The sequence below is a fragment of the Triturus cristatus genome, chromosome 9 (assembly GCF_964204655.1).
Source record: "Triturus cristatus chromosome 9, aTriCri1.1, whole genome shotgun sequence".
NCBI lineage: Eukaryota > Metazoa > Chordata > Amphibia > Caudata > Salamandridae > Triturus > Triturus cristatus.
Genome location: NC_140592.1, coordinates 493,970,661 through 493,987,716, shown reverse-complemented (window position 1 = coordinate 493,987,716; position 17,056 = coordinate 493,970,661). Strand labels below are relative to the sequence as shown.

The 17,056-nt window shown below is 46.0% G+C and overlaps 1 protein-coding gene across 2 annotated transcripts in view; it reads left to right on the top strand.

The window, feature by feature from the left end:
* NRXN2 (neurexin 2) overlaps nt 1–17,056 on the top strand; it is a 2,164,206-nt gene that overhangs the window by 2,080,284 nt on the left and 66,866 nt on the right. For both annotated transcript variants that reach the window (XM_085625468.1, XM_085625469.1), the window contains exon 22: nt 6,990–7,068. In XM_085625468.1, the coding sequence (XP_085481594.1) occupies nt 6,990–7,068 (79 nt within the window). The remainder of the gene's footprint in view (nt 1–6,989; nt 7,069–17,056) is intronic.

Sequence of the window (17,056 nt, the reverse complement as noted above, 5' to 3'; positions counted from 1 at the left end):
ACCTTGTTGTCTTACAATCACTTGAGAGCTCTTTCCATGTAGCTAAGCCACTTTCCGCTGAGATCCTTTGTGAAGGTTTTCCCTTCCTAAGTACTTTCCGCCAAGTCTGATGTGAAGGCATGGATGGTCTCCTTGCACCACCGACAACTCATTTCTACCCGGTATTCCCGCAGTCGTAGTTCCCTACACTTCGCCGTGGGCGTGCATTCCTCTCGTAAACAAGTCTTGCTTGAGAGGTTCATTAACATTAGCAAGGCCGGGTACTTGACTATGGTTTTTGCATGACTCAACCCTCTTAGGTACATAGGCAGGTGTATTGAAGTTTATGTGTCTCGAACCTTTGTCTTTTCCATTCACTGAGGGCGGGTATAGAAAGGGGCAAAGGTGGGTTGAAGACTGAGCCCTCGGTTGGCTGCTCCTTCCAAATTGTGGGCGACTGTGTTTGAATAAACCAAAGTCGGGAAACCAGTAGTCTTTTATTTTGGAGACAAACCACAAAATAACCTTTCTCAACTACTCTAACTTGAAAACCAGAGGGGATATGTTCCAACTCCAGGGTGGTCTGACCAAGCAGTCAGGACGGCTGCTCCAGTAAGACTTAGATATTTACGCCGTCCAGAGTTGCGGGAGGCATTAGATGTACATTAGAGATGCTGTAAAGGAGGAGGAACCTGCACATTTCACCCTAAGATTTCTGGAAGAAGTGAAGCAGAAGCTACAAGCTGCATGTCAAATCAGTGGCAGGACCACCCAAAATAATAGCAGATACAGAATTCTTCCACTTTAGACTATTGTAATAATTAGATCCTTTTAGAAGAATACAGTTGAACTTAGGGCCAAAATGAAGCTCTTGTCCTCGAACTAAACCAGTAGTGTAGCTCACCTGTCCTGTGACTACTGTACCTCGTCCACCCCGCCACTGATCTGCCAGTGGCTGGTCGTGTGTGCCCTTCCCTGATTTATGCCCAAGGAGCCCGTTGATATTGATGGCCAAGTTCTCACATAATGGGAGGTTTATCTCATCCCTGCAACTGTTCAGACCTTTATTGTGACTCCCTGTCTGAGGAATATTGTGACTTTCTGCAGCATCCCCTGTCTGTGCTGCCTGCATGCCAGCTGCTGAAAGCGGCATCTGCGCTTGCTTAATGCTGATGCGGACCAATCTGTCAAATGATAAGTCCTTGCATTGTGGGAGAGATTTCAGGGTGAGCAATCTGTCTACAGTGTGTGAGTTGTGTGCAGTGGATGAAAGGTTTGAACATGGCTTCCAATCGCTCTGCCCTTTGCAGCCATGTCCACTCCGTCTCACCTTCCTCAGCCATTTCTCTCCCCTGCCATGCTATAATGTGACCATATCACATTTGGTGATGTTACTTATGGTCATTGACACGTTTCAGCTCTTTCAGGGTCACCAATGAAAACTAGAGGCAGCCCTGGGTCATTGGGGTTCAAATCCATATAACAGCTCCAAAAATAGCATTGCAAAGCCAATAGGCCTGGCCAGTGTATGTGAACACATGCATTCACAAATGTTGCTTGTATGCGTTGCATGCACAGATCTTGTTTATCATATTGGTGTTCGTCCAGATATCAGTTCTGTGAAAAAGGCAGCAAAAAGGGCTGTTTTCTGTATCGCATGCGTATAGGAGTTAGAGTTGAACTTCACAAACAACGTGATGACTGATTGTATTTTCGGGCGTAAAATAGTCCTCATGGATTCCAAACGATGCACTTCCTGGAAGGCAGAGTGCTACAGAAGTAGCTAATAGCATGAATTGAGAGAGTTATATGCCTCTCTGTGGAGGCAAAGCCCACGCTATGAATATTTTGGAAAACCGGTAACAACTGCACTGTTGAGCCAAGCCCAAACATTGGCTTCTTTTCCCTTCCATGACCAGAAACTGCAATGTGTGTAAAGGACGCCTGCACTGCTACTGCCTGTGCTGTACCAGTCATGTCTAGATTTGAAGGACTCCCATTTACAAGCGGTTCTTTCACCGAAATTCTGTATCGGCATCTCTCACCAAGGTGTTATGAGTCACTGTCTGCCAGTATCCCAGTACCCAATTACCAGAGGTACTGCAGCTCGGAGCTTTTCCTGTCATGCACACATTGTAAAGCATCCAGTCAGCTGGATGTACTGGGTGCCCTCAAGGCCTGGCACGGCCCTGCAGCAGTAGTCTCTCTTTTTTTTTAGTTTTATATAGCGCAAACTCGTCCCGAAGGCATCACTTTACATGAGCACCAGTTGTGTCACAGACTGACATATTCATTTTGTTAGGCATGGGGAGATTAAGTGATTTGCCCAGAATCACAGGCTATTGAGCGTCCCTGCCGAGACTCGAACCCGGTTCCTCAGCTTTGAGGTCGACCAATCTAGGCCAACTCCCTAATTCATTGCTGCTTAACAGGAACGGGGGAAAGGATTTGCTGTGGTTTATCAAGATCTACAGAAGGCCCGGGAGGGAACGTGTTTCTCAGGCTCTGTCACTGAGATTGAAATGTCGATAGAGCGGGAAAAATGTGCCATGGGAACAAGGAAGGTGGGCTCAGAACAGAAACAGGGTCAGAAGCCAATAGGCTTGTCTGCCAGATGCCTCACACCTCAGTTAGGGGGCACTGTGAAGATCACCGGAGCCCCTCTGTGGTAACATGTATACCAATTAGCGTGCTCTCCTGCGTCTAGGTCTGACACTGTCAGCCTGTCATGACTGTACCCCTGTGTCTTGCAGTCTGCCAGGCAGCCTGGCCGAACCAAGGAAATCAAGCACCAGCACCTCCGCGAGGCTGGGCACATGTCCACACAGTCCACCGAGTGTATCTGTACCCAGCATCCTCGATGTGATCTGCCTGCGGTGCCATGCATTTGCTGTATTGTGTGGAGCTGTGATTGCGAGGGGCAAGTTGGTTGCAATTTAAAATCCTTGTCGTGTCTTGGGGGCATATTTACAAAGAGTTAACGCCACCAGAACGTCACTTTTTCCGAGGTTCTGATGGCGTTAAATCCTTCGCCTTATTTACAAGGCAGTGTTAAGCCACTTAACATTGCTTAACACCGCCTTGTAAATAATCCCATTATTAACGCAGCACTTAGCGTGAAAGGGGCGGTCAATCAGTCAACTTTATTCGGTTTTAACATATAAAACCATAAACGTCTCCAATACATAAAAAAAAATCATTAAATAATTACACAATTCATTGCACAATAATCTAGGTTCCACAAAAGTCTATAATAATTCAAAGCCGAAAATACAAAGTTAAATACACATTCCCTTAAGCCTCAATTAAAAATTAAAACCATTGAGCGGATGGGTCCCAACGCCTTGTCTAATATATATATATATCATCAAAGTAAAAATAAACCCTGACCGTTACTAACATTTAATCAAGGCAGGCCGTTTAATGGGTGTTGCAGGGGCATTCCACCACAACACCCATTTCTTTTTGATGCTGCCCCATATTTACAAGGTATGGAGCAGCGTCAAAAATACTGACAGGGAATACCTGGTCTTAAGCAAGAGATACAAGGAGAAATGTTTTATTTCTCCTAATTTTTTGCTCTTTCCACATGTGTTGCATTCTGCAGCCACATAGATATAGCAAATCACCTGTAAAGATTGTTTATGTGCAGGAAGGTGTCCATTACTGCCCATAAACAATTGCCCCTACAGCGCAGGCACCCTAGCAAAATGGAAAAACAACTGTTGATGGACAGAATGCAGAACAATGTCATACATTCACCCCAGTACAGAGATCTGGGCCTAAATCCATCGTTTTTTTGCTCACCATGCCGTTCCAGTTTGAACCCAGCCATATGAAAATCAGTCTTGACCCTGTGCCCCATGGGAACAGTCCAGCCCGAACTGCCAAGCCAGGTCCTCCCTGGACTGGAAACAAGCATCCTAGGACCGGTTTCGGGGTTTCACCCCTCTTCAGCCAGGATAGCTTGATTCCAGTGGCATGGAGAGCACGGGACCCACGTCTGGGCATACCCTTCCCACTCGGGGTGACAAATGCAAAAACAACAATTGATGGACAGAATGCAAAACAATGTCATACATTCACCCCAGTACAGAGATCTGGGCCAAAATGGTGCTAGGGTGCCTGCAGTGGCGCTAGACAGCTTTTTAAGCACCAGTACTAGGGGTAACGCAGGGGTGCGCCGCATTCTGGTGACAACAGCACATCCCTGTATTTTGAAGCTGCCGGAGACCGGCGTTACTAATTTTAACATAACACACCGCTCCGCCAGTTTCTTGTAAATATGCCCCTTGGTTTGATGTTAGCCTTGTGGAAGGAAAGGGGCACACTGGAAGATTGCATTCTCTGTATATGCATGGTAGCAAGCCTGTGAGGCAGTATCTGGTTGTACCCTGAATTCCTTCTAACCATTTACTACACGGGTACTCATAGTACGGCCCGCGGGCCGCCAGCGGCCCTGCAATCCTTTCTTGGCGGCCCGCGGACCTTGCACACATCGTACCGGTGTTTTTGTATTTTTTTACAGTGTCAGCAAACAGACTCTGCTCTGTGGGGGCCAGGCGATTCAAGTGATAGCGCCCCTGCAGCTCCACTTGGACTAAGAAGAGGTGAAATACAACAAAGCCTCGTTATCATGCAAATGGTCTCTTAAAGACCTGTGAAGTACTCTGGTGGGGCTGTGTGTGTGCCCAGGAAGGGAAGCTGCCTCAGCTGCCACACAAGGGGGGTAGGGGGGGGGAGCGGACAAAGAATGACAGAGGACAGCAGGGTGTGAGAGTCGGGTGAGGTGACAGAGGGCAGAGACAGATAGAGACAGGGGCAGACAGAGCTAGATGGAGGCAGAGACAGGGACAGACTGACAGAGACAGAGGCAGAGACGATAGAGGTAGAGACAGACAGCGATAGAGACAGAGAGAGAGACCAAGATAGATGCAGAGACATATAGAGGCAGAGAAACATAGAGGCAGAGACCGACAGAGGCAGAGACAGACAGAGATAGAGACAGACAGAGACAGATAGAGGCAGAGACAGGGACTGGGCAGACAGATAGAGGCAGAGACAGACAGAGACGGAAAGGGAGACAGAGGGAGGCAGACAGATAGAGGCAGGGACAGACAGAGACAGTGGCAGAAACAGACAGAGATAGAGACAGACAGAGATAGAGACAGGGACAGACAGAGACAGAGGCAGAGACAGGGACGGGGCAGACAGACAGACACAGGCAGAGACGGAAAGGGAGACAGAGGGAGGGAGACAGAGACAGGGACAAACAGAGACAGGGGCAGACAGTGACAGACAGAGACAGGGACAGACAGAGACAGATAAAGGCAGAGACAGGGACAGGCAGAGACAGACAGAGACAGAGAGGCAGAGAGACAGAGCTGGAGTGGGAGACAGAGAAGGAGACGGAGGGAGACAGAGGGAAGGAGACAGAGGGAGGGTGACAGAGGGAGGGAGACGGAGAGGGAGACGGAGAGAGAGGGGGATAGAGAGAGAGGGAGACGGAGACGGAGAGAGAGGGAGACGGAGAGAGGGAGAGAGACAGAGAGGGAGGGAGACAGAGACAGACAGAGACGGAAAGGGAGACAGAGACAAACAGACAGGGACAGGCAGAGACAGGGACAGACAGAGGCAGAGAGAGGCAGAGACAGGCAGAGACAGAGAGGTAGAGAGACAGAGCTGGAGAGGGAGACGGAGACGGAGGGAGACAGAGGGAGGGAGACAGAGGGAGTTAGTGGGAGACAGAGGGAGTTAGTGGGAGACAGAGGGAGGGAGAGGGAGACAGAGGGAGGGAGAGGGAGACAGACAGAGGGAGACAGACAGAGGGAGGAAGGCAGAGGGAGGGAGACGGAGAGGGAGACGGAGAGAGAGGGGGATAGAGAGAGAGGGAGACGGAGAGAGAGGGAGTCGGAGAGGGAGGGAGTCGGAGAGGAAGGGAGACGGAGGGGGAAAAGACAGACAGGGGGGGAGGGAGACAGAGGGGGAGGGAGACAGAGAGTCAGGGAGACAGAGAGGGAGGGAGACAGAGAGGGAGGGAGACAGAGGGAGGGAGACAGAGGGAGGGAGACAGAGGGAATTAGGGGGAGACAGAGGGAGGGAGAGGGAGACAGAGGTAGGGAGAGGGAGACAGACAGAGGGAGACAGACAGAGAGAGGGAGGCAGAGGGAGGGAGACAGAGCAATGGAGACGGAGAGGGAGACAGAGAGAGGGAGGGAGACAGAGGGAGGGAGAGATAGAGAGAGGGAGATAGAGAGAGGGAAAGAGACAGAGAGAGGGAGGGAGACAGAGATGGAGGGACAGAGAGAGAGAGACAGAGAGAGAGAGAGAGAGAGAGAGAGAGAGAGAGAGAGAGAGAGAGGGACACAGAGAGAGAGAGAGATATGTGTATGCCGGGTCCGGTGGCTTAGTGGACGAAGGCGTCCGCTGCAGGGGCCTGTGTTCCACCTCATGGTCACAGGTTTTTTTTGTTACTCTAGCCCTGCCCCCTCCACCAATGACCCCGCCCCCTCGTTGCGGCCCTCGGCCACAAACCACACTGTAAATTTGGCCCCCGAGAGAAAGTTTGTGAGTACCCATGATTTACTAGGATATCCGGGGTGGACAGAATTCCGGTCTTTTGGATAACATGCATCTCAGCTGGAGCAGGTTGACTGGATCCTGAATTCACTTTATTGTAGTATATTGATTGCAGACTAGCTGGGACCTGGATTCTCTTTTTCCCAATATGTGTATAACGTACCTGAAAGGGACATCCTACTACTAGAGTTTATGAGGCGCTGGCTTCTACATTTGATTCCCTTCGCCATAGTACATGCACAAAATGTTCATAGCATTCCTGTGAGGGACAAGGTTTTTGATCCCCGAGTTCCGCATAATTTGTTGGGGTAGGGGCAAATGGTTAGGAATCAAGAGCTTTGTTTTCTGTATCTTTCTAGTACCACGTATGTACCATGTATGTTTGTTTCGTCCACCTTGCTTAACGGCCATGTCCGGTTATCTCCTTTCAGCTCGCTGACGACCTGCTGGTGGCGTCTGCGGAGTGCCCGAGTGATGACGAGGATCTGGAGGAGTGTGAACCCAGTACTGGTGAGTGTGTTTCCCGTCCCCTCGTCCCCGCCACATTCTCCCCTTCAAGCAGCATAACTAAACGCAGCACCGATTCCTGAGCCTGGATAGATCCAGCCATAGGTCTCCTGGGAGGGATGCAAGGCCATTCTGCCTTTGGTGGCCTCGATACCACCCGTTTCAGTTCCGGGCGGGTTCTAAAAGGGGGAATTCTGTTTCCTCTTTAAGGCAATTTCATAATAGCAATTCTGCGTGGAAATGTGCAAACGATTGCTGCTATGAGAAATTTTTAACCAAGTGGATTTATACCCCATATAGTTGTTGAGCCAGAGACAGAGACGCATGTCCCAGAGTATTGAAAGATGGAAGTTTAGCAGCAATAAAATAGGCAGCAATTAAATCACTAGCGAACTGCTTGTTTGTGCTCCCACACAATATAAGAGCTCTAAAGTGAATGTTATTTTCATCCATTCTTGACACAAAGGGGCATATTTACCAGCCATCAGCGCCACAGGAGCATCCCTTTTTTTGATGCTCCGGTGGAGCAGCGCAATGCTCAATATTTACAAGGTGGCACTAAGCTACTATGCGTGGCTTAACATCACCTTGTAAATATGCCCCTTTCCGCCTCAGTCCTCTGCGGCAAAGGGCGTGCAATTGGTGTTGCTGTGGGAGTTACACCACAACGCCCATTGCTTTTTGACACTGCCCCAGATTTGCAAGGCTGAGGCAGCGCCGAAAATGAATGCTTTGGAATACCAGGTGTTAGAATGGCGCAACGGAGAAAAATTATTAATTTCTCCTCGTTTTTTGCTCTTTCCATGTGTGCTGCAGCACATCGCCATTATTGATTGTTTATGTGCAGGAAGGTGTTTCTTCTGGTACATAAACAATTGTCCCTGCAGTGCAGCCACCCTTGCAACATGACGGCAGGGTGCCTGTGCTGGAGCTAGGCAGCTTTTTTGTGCCAGCGCTAGGAGAAGCACAGGAATACGGTGCACCCCTGCGTTCTGAAAATGTTGGAGCGTGGTGCTGCAGATTTAGCGCAGTTCCACGCTCCGAAAGCTTCTTGTGACTATGCCCCAAAGTCCCAACTTGCCTATGAATTTTAGAAGTGTCTCATGCATGTCACTTTTGGGTAGGCAGGGGCAGCACCTGCTGCACCCAGCTTACCTTTTAGTATTGCTAGCACTTCCCTTGCTGTCCTTGGTTCCAGGGGTCCCAGGTAGCAACAGAAACTGAAAAATGAATCTCTTTGACCATTTATTAATTTCTGTAGTCTTCACACCTTGCCCTTCACTTAACCTAAAAGCGAAAGTGTCTCATTCACCACAGGCGCATTGCTCTCTTGAAGCACTTTTAATCTCATGTCAACTATCAAAGTGTCTTCCTACTGTTATATCAAGCACAGAAGCGTGTTTTCAATGTCCTACCAAACACCGCAGAGTCTCCCAAAAGTAACATCAATGACTGGACTATCCTCTAAAAGCTAACATCAATCACTGAGGCCACATAAAACACTGGGATGACCTTCTCCTATCATATCTGTCACTAAGAATTTTCAAAATGCCATATCACGCTCTGGGGGGGCTTCTCATTAACTTTTAGACCGCCACTCCAATGTCCTACCTATCTCAGCAGAATATTTACTATTAACCATCAATCACTGATGTATCTCATTAATGTCATATTATTCACTGGAACATCTTACTGCCATCATCAACCACTGGAAAGCTGTCTCAGTGACTCTCCTGCTTCTTGGAAACCTTCAAAAACTGTTCCACCATTGAGACGTCTTCGGAATGTACCATTCACTGCTGGAAGACTTCCTGATATTTCATCAGCCACCGAGGTGTATACACAATCACCTATTCTCAATTTTAGAGTCATACTCATGTCTCATCAAGTACAGTGCAGTCTTCTTACTGCTGCATCAGTAATTGGGGAGTTATCATGATATTCTCTAAACATCTTGGGACCCATACTGTACCTTATCAAATAATATGAAATCTCTCAATGGCCATTCAGCACCTGGTGAGCCTACGTAATACTACATTACCCCTGAAAAATCTTTCTAAAGTGCCTTCTTCTTAATGTCCCAAAATTGTAGCATAAAATACTTGAGTCCTGACACAAAGATCCTAACTTGCAATTCAATATGTGGTTGAATGTCCGGATATTATGTGCAGAATTACCCCTTCTTTACTTTCACTACTAGGGACAGCTATTAGAAGCAAAAGCTTCCCCCTGCTCACAAACGTAAAACCTCTCTCTCTGACTAAACCCTGCGAGGTGTTCCTAGTGTTGCATCAACTGCTGTGATATCCTATAGCTGTGCTATCAACCACTGGAGAGACTTATGGCCTGAATACAAGTTCTCTGGTCCATCAGACTGCCGAACCCATGGTGGAGGTGCAGTGGCAGTTGGGGACCGCTGCACCAGTGGTCCGACCACCGTATTAAGAGTACGGTGGTTAGACCATGAGTGGACCGCCGAAGCCATCAGAGATCCATGATCCATGGCGCAGCAACACGCTTGGCGGTGCCACTGCGGCACTGTCAATCATTTTACCAGTTTCCTCACTGCAACCCTAACCACGGTGGTGATACTGTAGATTTTAAGGTGGCGGTCAGGAAACAAATGGGGTTCATGGTCCAGAGGATGTTGCAGGGGATCACATGGTGTGCCCCTCTGTGTGCATGCACCCCTTTCTTGCATGGTATGGGCTTCACAGTCCATGCCGTGCAGGAACGGGCCTTGATGTTCCCATGGCAATGCTTTTTTTAAAGGCACCACCATGGGAACACTGAAGCACCGACCACCAACCAGGAGAAAACTGCTAATCTGGCATGCTGCGGTCGAGTTTGGTGGTGAGGGAGTGGGGCTGATGTTATGATGCCCCACTCCGACACCGCCAAACTTGTAATCAGGCTTAGTCTTCCGAATCTCCTACCACCTATGATAAGCCTTCCAAAAGTGCCCTCAAATATTGGAGAGTTCCTAATATTCCATACGGGAATGGGAATCTACCTACAGTCGCATGATTGAATGGGAGCCTTATTCATATCCTCTTAAGCAATTGGTGCATTTGAAATGTTCCACAAACCACCAGAAGTCTTTCAAATATTCTGTCACCTTCTTTGGATTCCCATTTATTTTGAATAAACGGAATCACTGTAAACTAATATTAATCACTGGGCGTTATTCCCAATGTTTTATCTATAACACTGTACATTTGAACAGCTCTCCATTGTCCTTCAGCCAGGGTTACTCCATGTAAGTCTATATAAATACATACATAACATTACTGGGGTGTCACCCTAATACCTGATCAGTCATTGGAGTCTATCTGAAGTATCTGATCGGTCACTGTGATCTCTTACTAATGGCTCACCAGCCACTGAAAACCCATGCTACTCTCCTATCACTAAAAGGGTGTTTAACCACTGTGTGGTAATCCACTTTGGAATATTGTTAGTGTTAAATCAGTCACTGGGTAGTAACATAATGTTTCAATAATTACTGAGATATCTTTCTTATTTTACATCACTCTTGGGAAGTTTTATTGTCTTCCTTCCCTTACCAATATCTATCTACGATGACATGGGTTAGTGAAGCTTCCGCCCAAAGTCCCATAAACCAATGGGCAGTTCCCAAATGTTACTCCGTTCAAGGTAGTCATGCCAGTGTCTTATTAACTCTTGTAGATTTCCCATAATTCCTTATCAAAATCTGGGAATTTCTCATAATAGCCCATCCTTTACAGAGAATGATCCAGTTTCTAGTGGTCCGTGGGAAATCCTTCAAATGTCCCATCAACCACCAATATCTTTCAATTAACCCATCAACCTCTGGGTCTGTCTCAAACATCATATTAATTAATGGGTAGCTTCTCAATGTCCCCAAAATCACTTGGAGTCTTTCTGCTGTCTGTGTAAACACTGGTATATTTCAATACTGTTCTGCTGAGCACTGGATTCCTTCCAAATAGTCCATCAGAGAATGGGAGTCTTCTTATTTACTACTAAGGACCCGCCCTGTCGTCCATGAATCTCAGCATTTGGAGTCCTCCCAATTTCATACTGAGCACTGGATATTCTTCCTAACATCTCATTAGGTAATAGGGAATTTTTCTAATACCTTATCAATCAATACCGCCATTTGTAGGTAGTATCTCACTAATCCGTTAGTCACACCATTTTTCAATCACTTGTATTAATTTTTGTAATATTAACTGGGGCTCTTCTAAAGGCATGTCTTCCTAATATCTCTTTAATCACAGTTTTTTTGTCGCAATAACTCATTTTATTTGAGCCCCTTTCAAATGTCCAGTTATCACTGGGGCATATTAATGTGCCATTAACCATTTGACATTTTCTTAATGTCCTATTAATAACTGGCTATCTTTCTAAGGTCTTCTCAATCAGTGGACATCTTCGTAGTATTCATTAATCATTATGGCAAGTTTCCAATATCTCATTATTCACTTGCTGTGTTTCAAATTGGGGAATATTCTACTGGAGCAACTTCCTGTCCCTTGATTACTTGCAGGCCATTTTCCTAACACCACATGAATTACCTGGGGTCCTCTTAATGTCTCATTAATTACTGTCAGTCTACCTAATATGCTATCAACCAACTGGTGTCTTTCTACAATCTAGATAGTTTTGGCAGTCACTTCCCAAATGTCCTGTTCATCAATAAATACTTTTCTATCTCTAATTGAACATCAATTCTTAGTCTAAAGGACTCATTAGTTCATGGGACACGTTCCTAATGTCCAGTTGACAACCTGGCATCTTTTTAACATCCATCCCTTCAGTCATCATTCTCCTAATGCCCAATCAGCATCCACAGCATCTCCTTATCACTACAGGAAAATTAAGAGCTATCCTTGTATCCTGTTTATCTATACTAAGATGTCCAATCTGAGTTGGATGAATAACCCAGATATCACAACATTTATTGACAAGTCTCCCTAACCTTATTTTAGCCATACACATTCGTCCCAATGCCACAACAAATAACGATTTTCCCCAGTGAAAATCTTTACCAGAACAAACCACCCAACCCTGAGAAAAAACCTGAAACCCACTTTCTAACAAAACTGACACTCGGCCTTGAACCCAGCCAGGGGATAACCAGGTGTGATTAAGTTTGTGTAGCTGCACCAGACAAGACTCTCCTCACTTGCTCCCTCATACACCTACTCAAACACTCACCTACGCACTCACTCAGATATAATGATCAAATCTTCTTAATGTCCTACTTTTTCACTCATTATCCTTGTATTTACACAATCCCTGATGAATTTGACCAAAACCCACAATAATGGTTCAATGATTTTTAAATGATTGATTGCCAATTACTGTGTTCTGACCTTAGCACACATCCTAATCTTGTGCAAATGGGATTTTGCACACGATTAGTTTTGCGGCAATTTCATCAACTTGAGCTGTTTGCTCCCAAAGATTTTGCCCGGTAAAACCAGACAAAATGTTTTATGCAAACGCTGCTGTAGAGTGATCTAAAGTTCAGTGAACCAGAGTAAAATGTCCCATGTGTGTAAATTGGGATTCCATCAACGAAATTTAAGAATCATGGCTGTCAGATGTCTTCTGTATATCATATATCCCTATATTTCGTCTATGAACCTTTATGAGAAGGAAAAGATTGAAATTCTCTACCTGGGTGATCTACAGAGAGGGAATTATTATCCTCTTCAGCTGTTTTCTGTAGCTTGCATTATTACGGTGATATATGCTATTTCTGGTTATGAGATTTAGTACAATTTTCTTCGGCAGAACTGGTTTGAGCAGAAAATGTCTTGCAAGAGCAAAAAGTATTTGCAGGAGGCATTTTCCACTCAAAGGAGTCAAATATTTTTTTGCTAAATTTCTCAAATGTTTTGAAACAAAATATCATACTGGCCTCATTACATTCGTTTTGTAAGACTGGGAATGATGGTAACTAGGATAAACCAACCCAAAGGGACTCCCTTCATATCTCCAGACCTGTAGACCTCAGTCATCCATGACAAAATACCACAGGCCTACTCTAGGGACAATGTTGTGGCAAAAAGAAGTCAATTCCGTTTAAATCACCTTATTTCAATCACAGACCTTAAAAGCAGCAATCAACATTCAATGTTTACAATAATAAATTTATTATAAAAAGATTAAAACATTTCAAAATAATGTAACAACCAATCAATACAAGATGATAAGCTTGCGTATGTGAAACTCACCCCAAAGTACTTAGGGCTTTATTACTACTTCTGGCGGTGCCAGAGCAGGCAGCAGCCCACTGCCGCGTCCCCGCACCACCAAGAGTCGCCACCGCCTGTCTGCCTGATTGCAAGTAATTGTGTGGTCTGGTGGGAGGGCTGGGTGGTGGCCCCGCTGCAATGCTGTTTAAAGGCTCATTGTGAGCCTTAAACAGCACTGCCACAGGACCCCCAGTGTACCTTCCTGCATAGAAAGGAATACACCTTGTTGTGCATTCCTTCCCCTGCAGGAACTTGGCAGGCAAAACTAAAGAGGGGCACAACATGAGCCCACCTGCAAGCATATTGCATCCCTCAGACCGCAGCGGGACTGCCAGGGAATGCGGTTACCTGGCTGTTGCGGTGGTGCAATGGCGGTCCGATCGCCTAGTCGTAATAGGGTGGTTGGAGCACTGGTACGGCGGTGGCTGGACCACCACCGCCCCGCCCTGTGAATTTGGCAAGCCCGTAATCAGCCCCCTTAGTGTACATTCGATTTAGAAAATTAAGAACAGGTCGTAAAAATTACACAACAAAAATAGTAACATAGCCAAGTACACAACAACATACAGGTTGTTGAATAATATTCTTAAAAATGATCAATGGCATTTTAAACAAGCTTAGGAATATTCATCCAGTTAGCCACAAGAATGTAATCTTATCTCAATCCAGGTGACCCGCGGTGGAGAAGCTTGGATTGAATACACCATACACATTCAACGTATTTTGCAATACAGAACAGAATACAGGATAAGATATCAAATCTACAAATTCTCAGTGCAGCCTTCCACTGTCAGACTCCTAGATTCCTGCAAAGGGGCACAATCCAGCACTTACGCTGACAGATAAATGCTGGATAGAAAAATAAAAGGTGCTGACCTGTTTCCCCTGCACTATAACAAGCTTGGCAGGTTTTACTTCCATCAGCCAGGTTCTTCTACTGAACAGTACAGCGGGTGAGCAGTAGGACACCCAGTCTGAATCAAATATAGAGAGCCCTTAAAAGGGGGCCTCAATCGAGTCCATGAAGAGCTCGAAAACTGGCACTGATTCCACCTCCAGGAATATGTCTCTGAGACGACCCTGTTTTCGAGAATGTACCAAAGCTCTATCTTTGCTTTACCAAAAGTGAGTTTTGACCATTCGGGAGTAGCTGCAAGAGATGGAGACAGGAATGGTCCGGAAGTCAGCTAGGCCTAGGGTCACAAATGTCTCTTTCGCATACTTGAGTCATGGGAGTGTTGCTCACAATGTTTGTTTCTTTAGAATGTCACTCAGGACATTCCTGTAGGGGAGTACCCTGGGAGTATTCCAAACGCTTATCCAATACAGGACTGGTTTCAATCAGGCCTGGGAACTGATAGGATGCATGTCCAGGTCATGTTTGAAAATCAAAGGAGTGCTTTGGAGGAATTTTAAGGCTGCTCTTAGGAATTTGTTTTCAGCAACTCCTAAGGGGTTGACATTACAGTAGACTATATTTCCGCACCATACGTTGCAGCAGCCACCGCTTGGGCTCCCTGTACTTCAAGATGGGGGAATATAGGGTGAATTGAGGTGTTACTTGAGAATTTCAAAATATCCGACACCCCATGGGTTAACAGAAGCACACTCTTTGGGTCTGGCGATCCCACAAACTACCGCCAGACAGGCAGTTGATGAGGAAATCAAGGTCTGTGACTCTCTCTCGAGGACCACATCATCTAACCGTATAGCCCCTCTAAATCACCTCTGATGATGAATAGCCATAAACTTAGTTTTGGAGGTGTTTATGGCTAGCTTCTGCTCAGAGCAGAACAAGTTACATCTATTTAATAATGTTTCCAGCCATTTTGGTGTTATGGACACCAAGAGGGTGTCGTCGGCAAATAATAAAGCTGGGGTTCTTACACCTCCCAATATAGATGAGTCATTAGCACAATTCAGAAGAAAATTCACTCACCCATTTATAAAGATAAGAAATAAGGTTGGGGAAGAACACAGCCTTGCCTAATGCCCTAGGCCACACTAAACTTCTCAGTTGTCTCGCCATTTTCCTCCAATCTCACCTGAGCAAAATTATGTGTGTAGGCAAATTATGATGTCCAATAGAGAGGATGGAAGGCCCAATTGTCTCAAAGTGGACCAGAGCTTTTCTCTTGGAACCATGTTGAAAGACGATCTTAGATCGACAAAGACCACATAGAGGCTGCCCTCCTAAGATCCACTACCTTCCACTTCAAGAGCAAAAATCTATAAACTTGATCTGTCTTGGTACAGAATCCAGACTGGAATTGAGAGAGGATATTGTTTTCTTCCATCCAATCAAGGAGACAATCAAGGATTTGTTTGCAAGATATTTTTTGAGTGGCATCAATAAGGCCTATGGGGTGGTAGCTCCAAGGCTCTGATTTTCAATCCTTTTTTTTTTATAAATGGGTATTATCTCTGCTTTTTTCAGGAGATGGGGATATGGGTACCGCTCATGACAGCATTAGCTACATGATTTAAGTATGGGGCTCAATAAGCCAGTTCAGACCTGAAAAAGTCCCCAGGGATTTTATCAGGCCCTTGGCTTTGCCTGCTTTCTGTACGCAAATTGCTTGGGGGGTTTTAGCCAACATAAAAAAGTGGTTCAAGCCACTATCATTTTCCAGTCCTTGCGAAAGAACTGTTGAAATAGTATCACCACCTGAGACTTTGGTGGCTACAATGGTGATACAGCTAGACTCGCCAGGTCCCTCGCAGTACAGGGCTTGGAAGTGGTTGACCCAATCCTGGGGGACGATATGATTTTCAGGCTTCATTAGGGAATTTTTTGAGCCTTGGCTGATCAAATTCCAGAACACTGTCTGGTTTCCCATTCGGACAGCAATCAAGATGTTGCCCCATACAGAGCTATCCCAGGCTATCTTTGCTTGCCTTTGGGCAGTAAAATAAGAGTTTTTAAACTCTGAAAAACACTTATGGTGCAGGGCCATGATGACCTTAGAGGAGGCTCCTGGATCAGCAGTCAGACAAAATTGAACTCAGGTAGGCAAACATCAGGGCAAGCAAAGCCTCATTCATAGCTATGAATGAATGAATGAATATTAGCCTTATAAAGCGCAAACTTTGCCCGGAGGCGTCAAGGCGCTGCAGAAAGGGCCATCAGACAGTAGTACCTGTGGGGCTCATACTGATAGACTGGTAAAGAGCCAGGTCTTCAAAGACTTGCGGAAGAGAGAGTGAGACTCTTGCCCCGAAATTACAGAAGGGAGGGAGTTCCAGAGCCTAGCAGCGGCGACGGAAAAGGCTCTGCCCCCCCCCATCTGACTCTCTTAAACCTGGTAACTACCAACAGATTTTTATTTGGTGATCTTAGCTGCTTGGTAGGAACATAACGTCGGAAGAGACCTTTAATACCTTCCGAACCTAGATTGTAGAAGGCCTTGTGAGTGAGACAAAGAGCCTTAAACTGGATTCTCTGGTTTAAAGGGAGCCAATGCAACTCACTAACAGTGGCCGAGACTGAGTGGAATTTAGGAAGGTCCATCACCAGCCTGGCTGTGGCTTCTGTACCAGCTGCAGACGATGAATGAGCCCTTTGTTAATACCCAAATAGAGGGCATTACAATTATCCAGTCTAGATAACACTAGGGCAATGACTGCCTGCTTTCAAGAGCTGAAGGAAATAAATTGCGAGATTTTCCTAAGAATCCTGATGGTCCCGAAGCAGGTGGACACCGTTCTATTAATCTGAGGGCCCAAGGAGAGAGAATGGT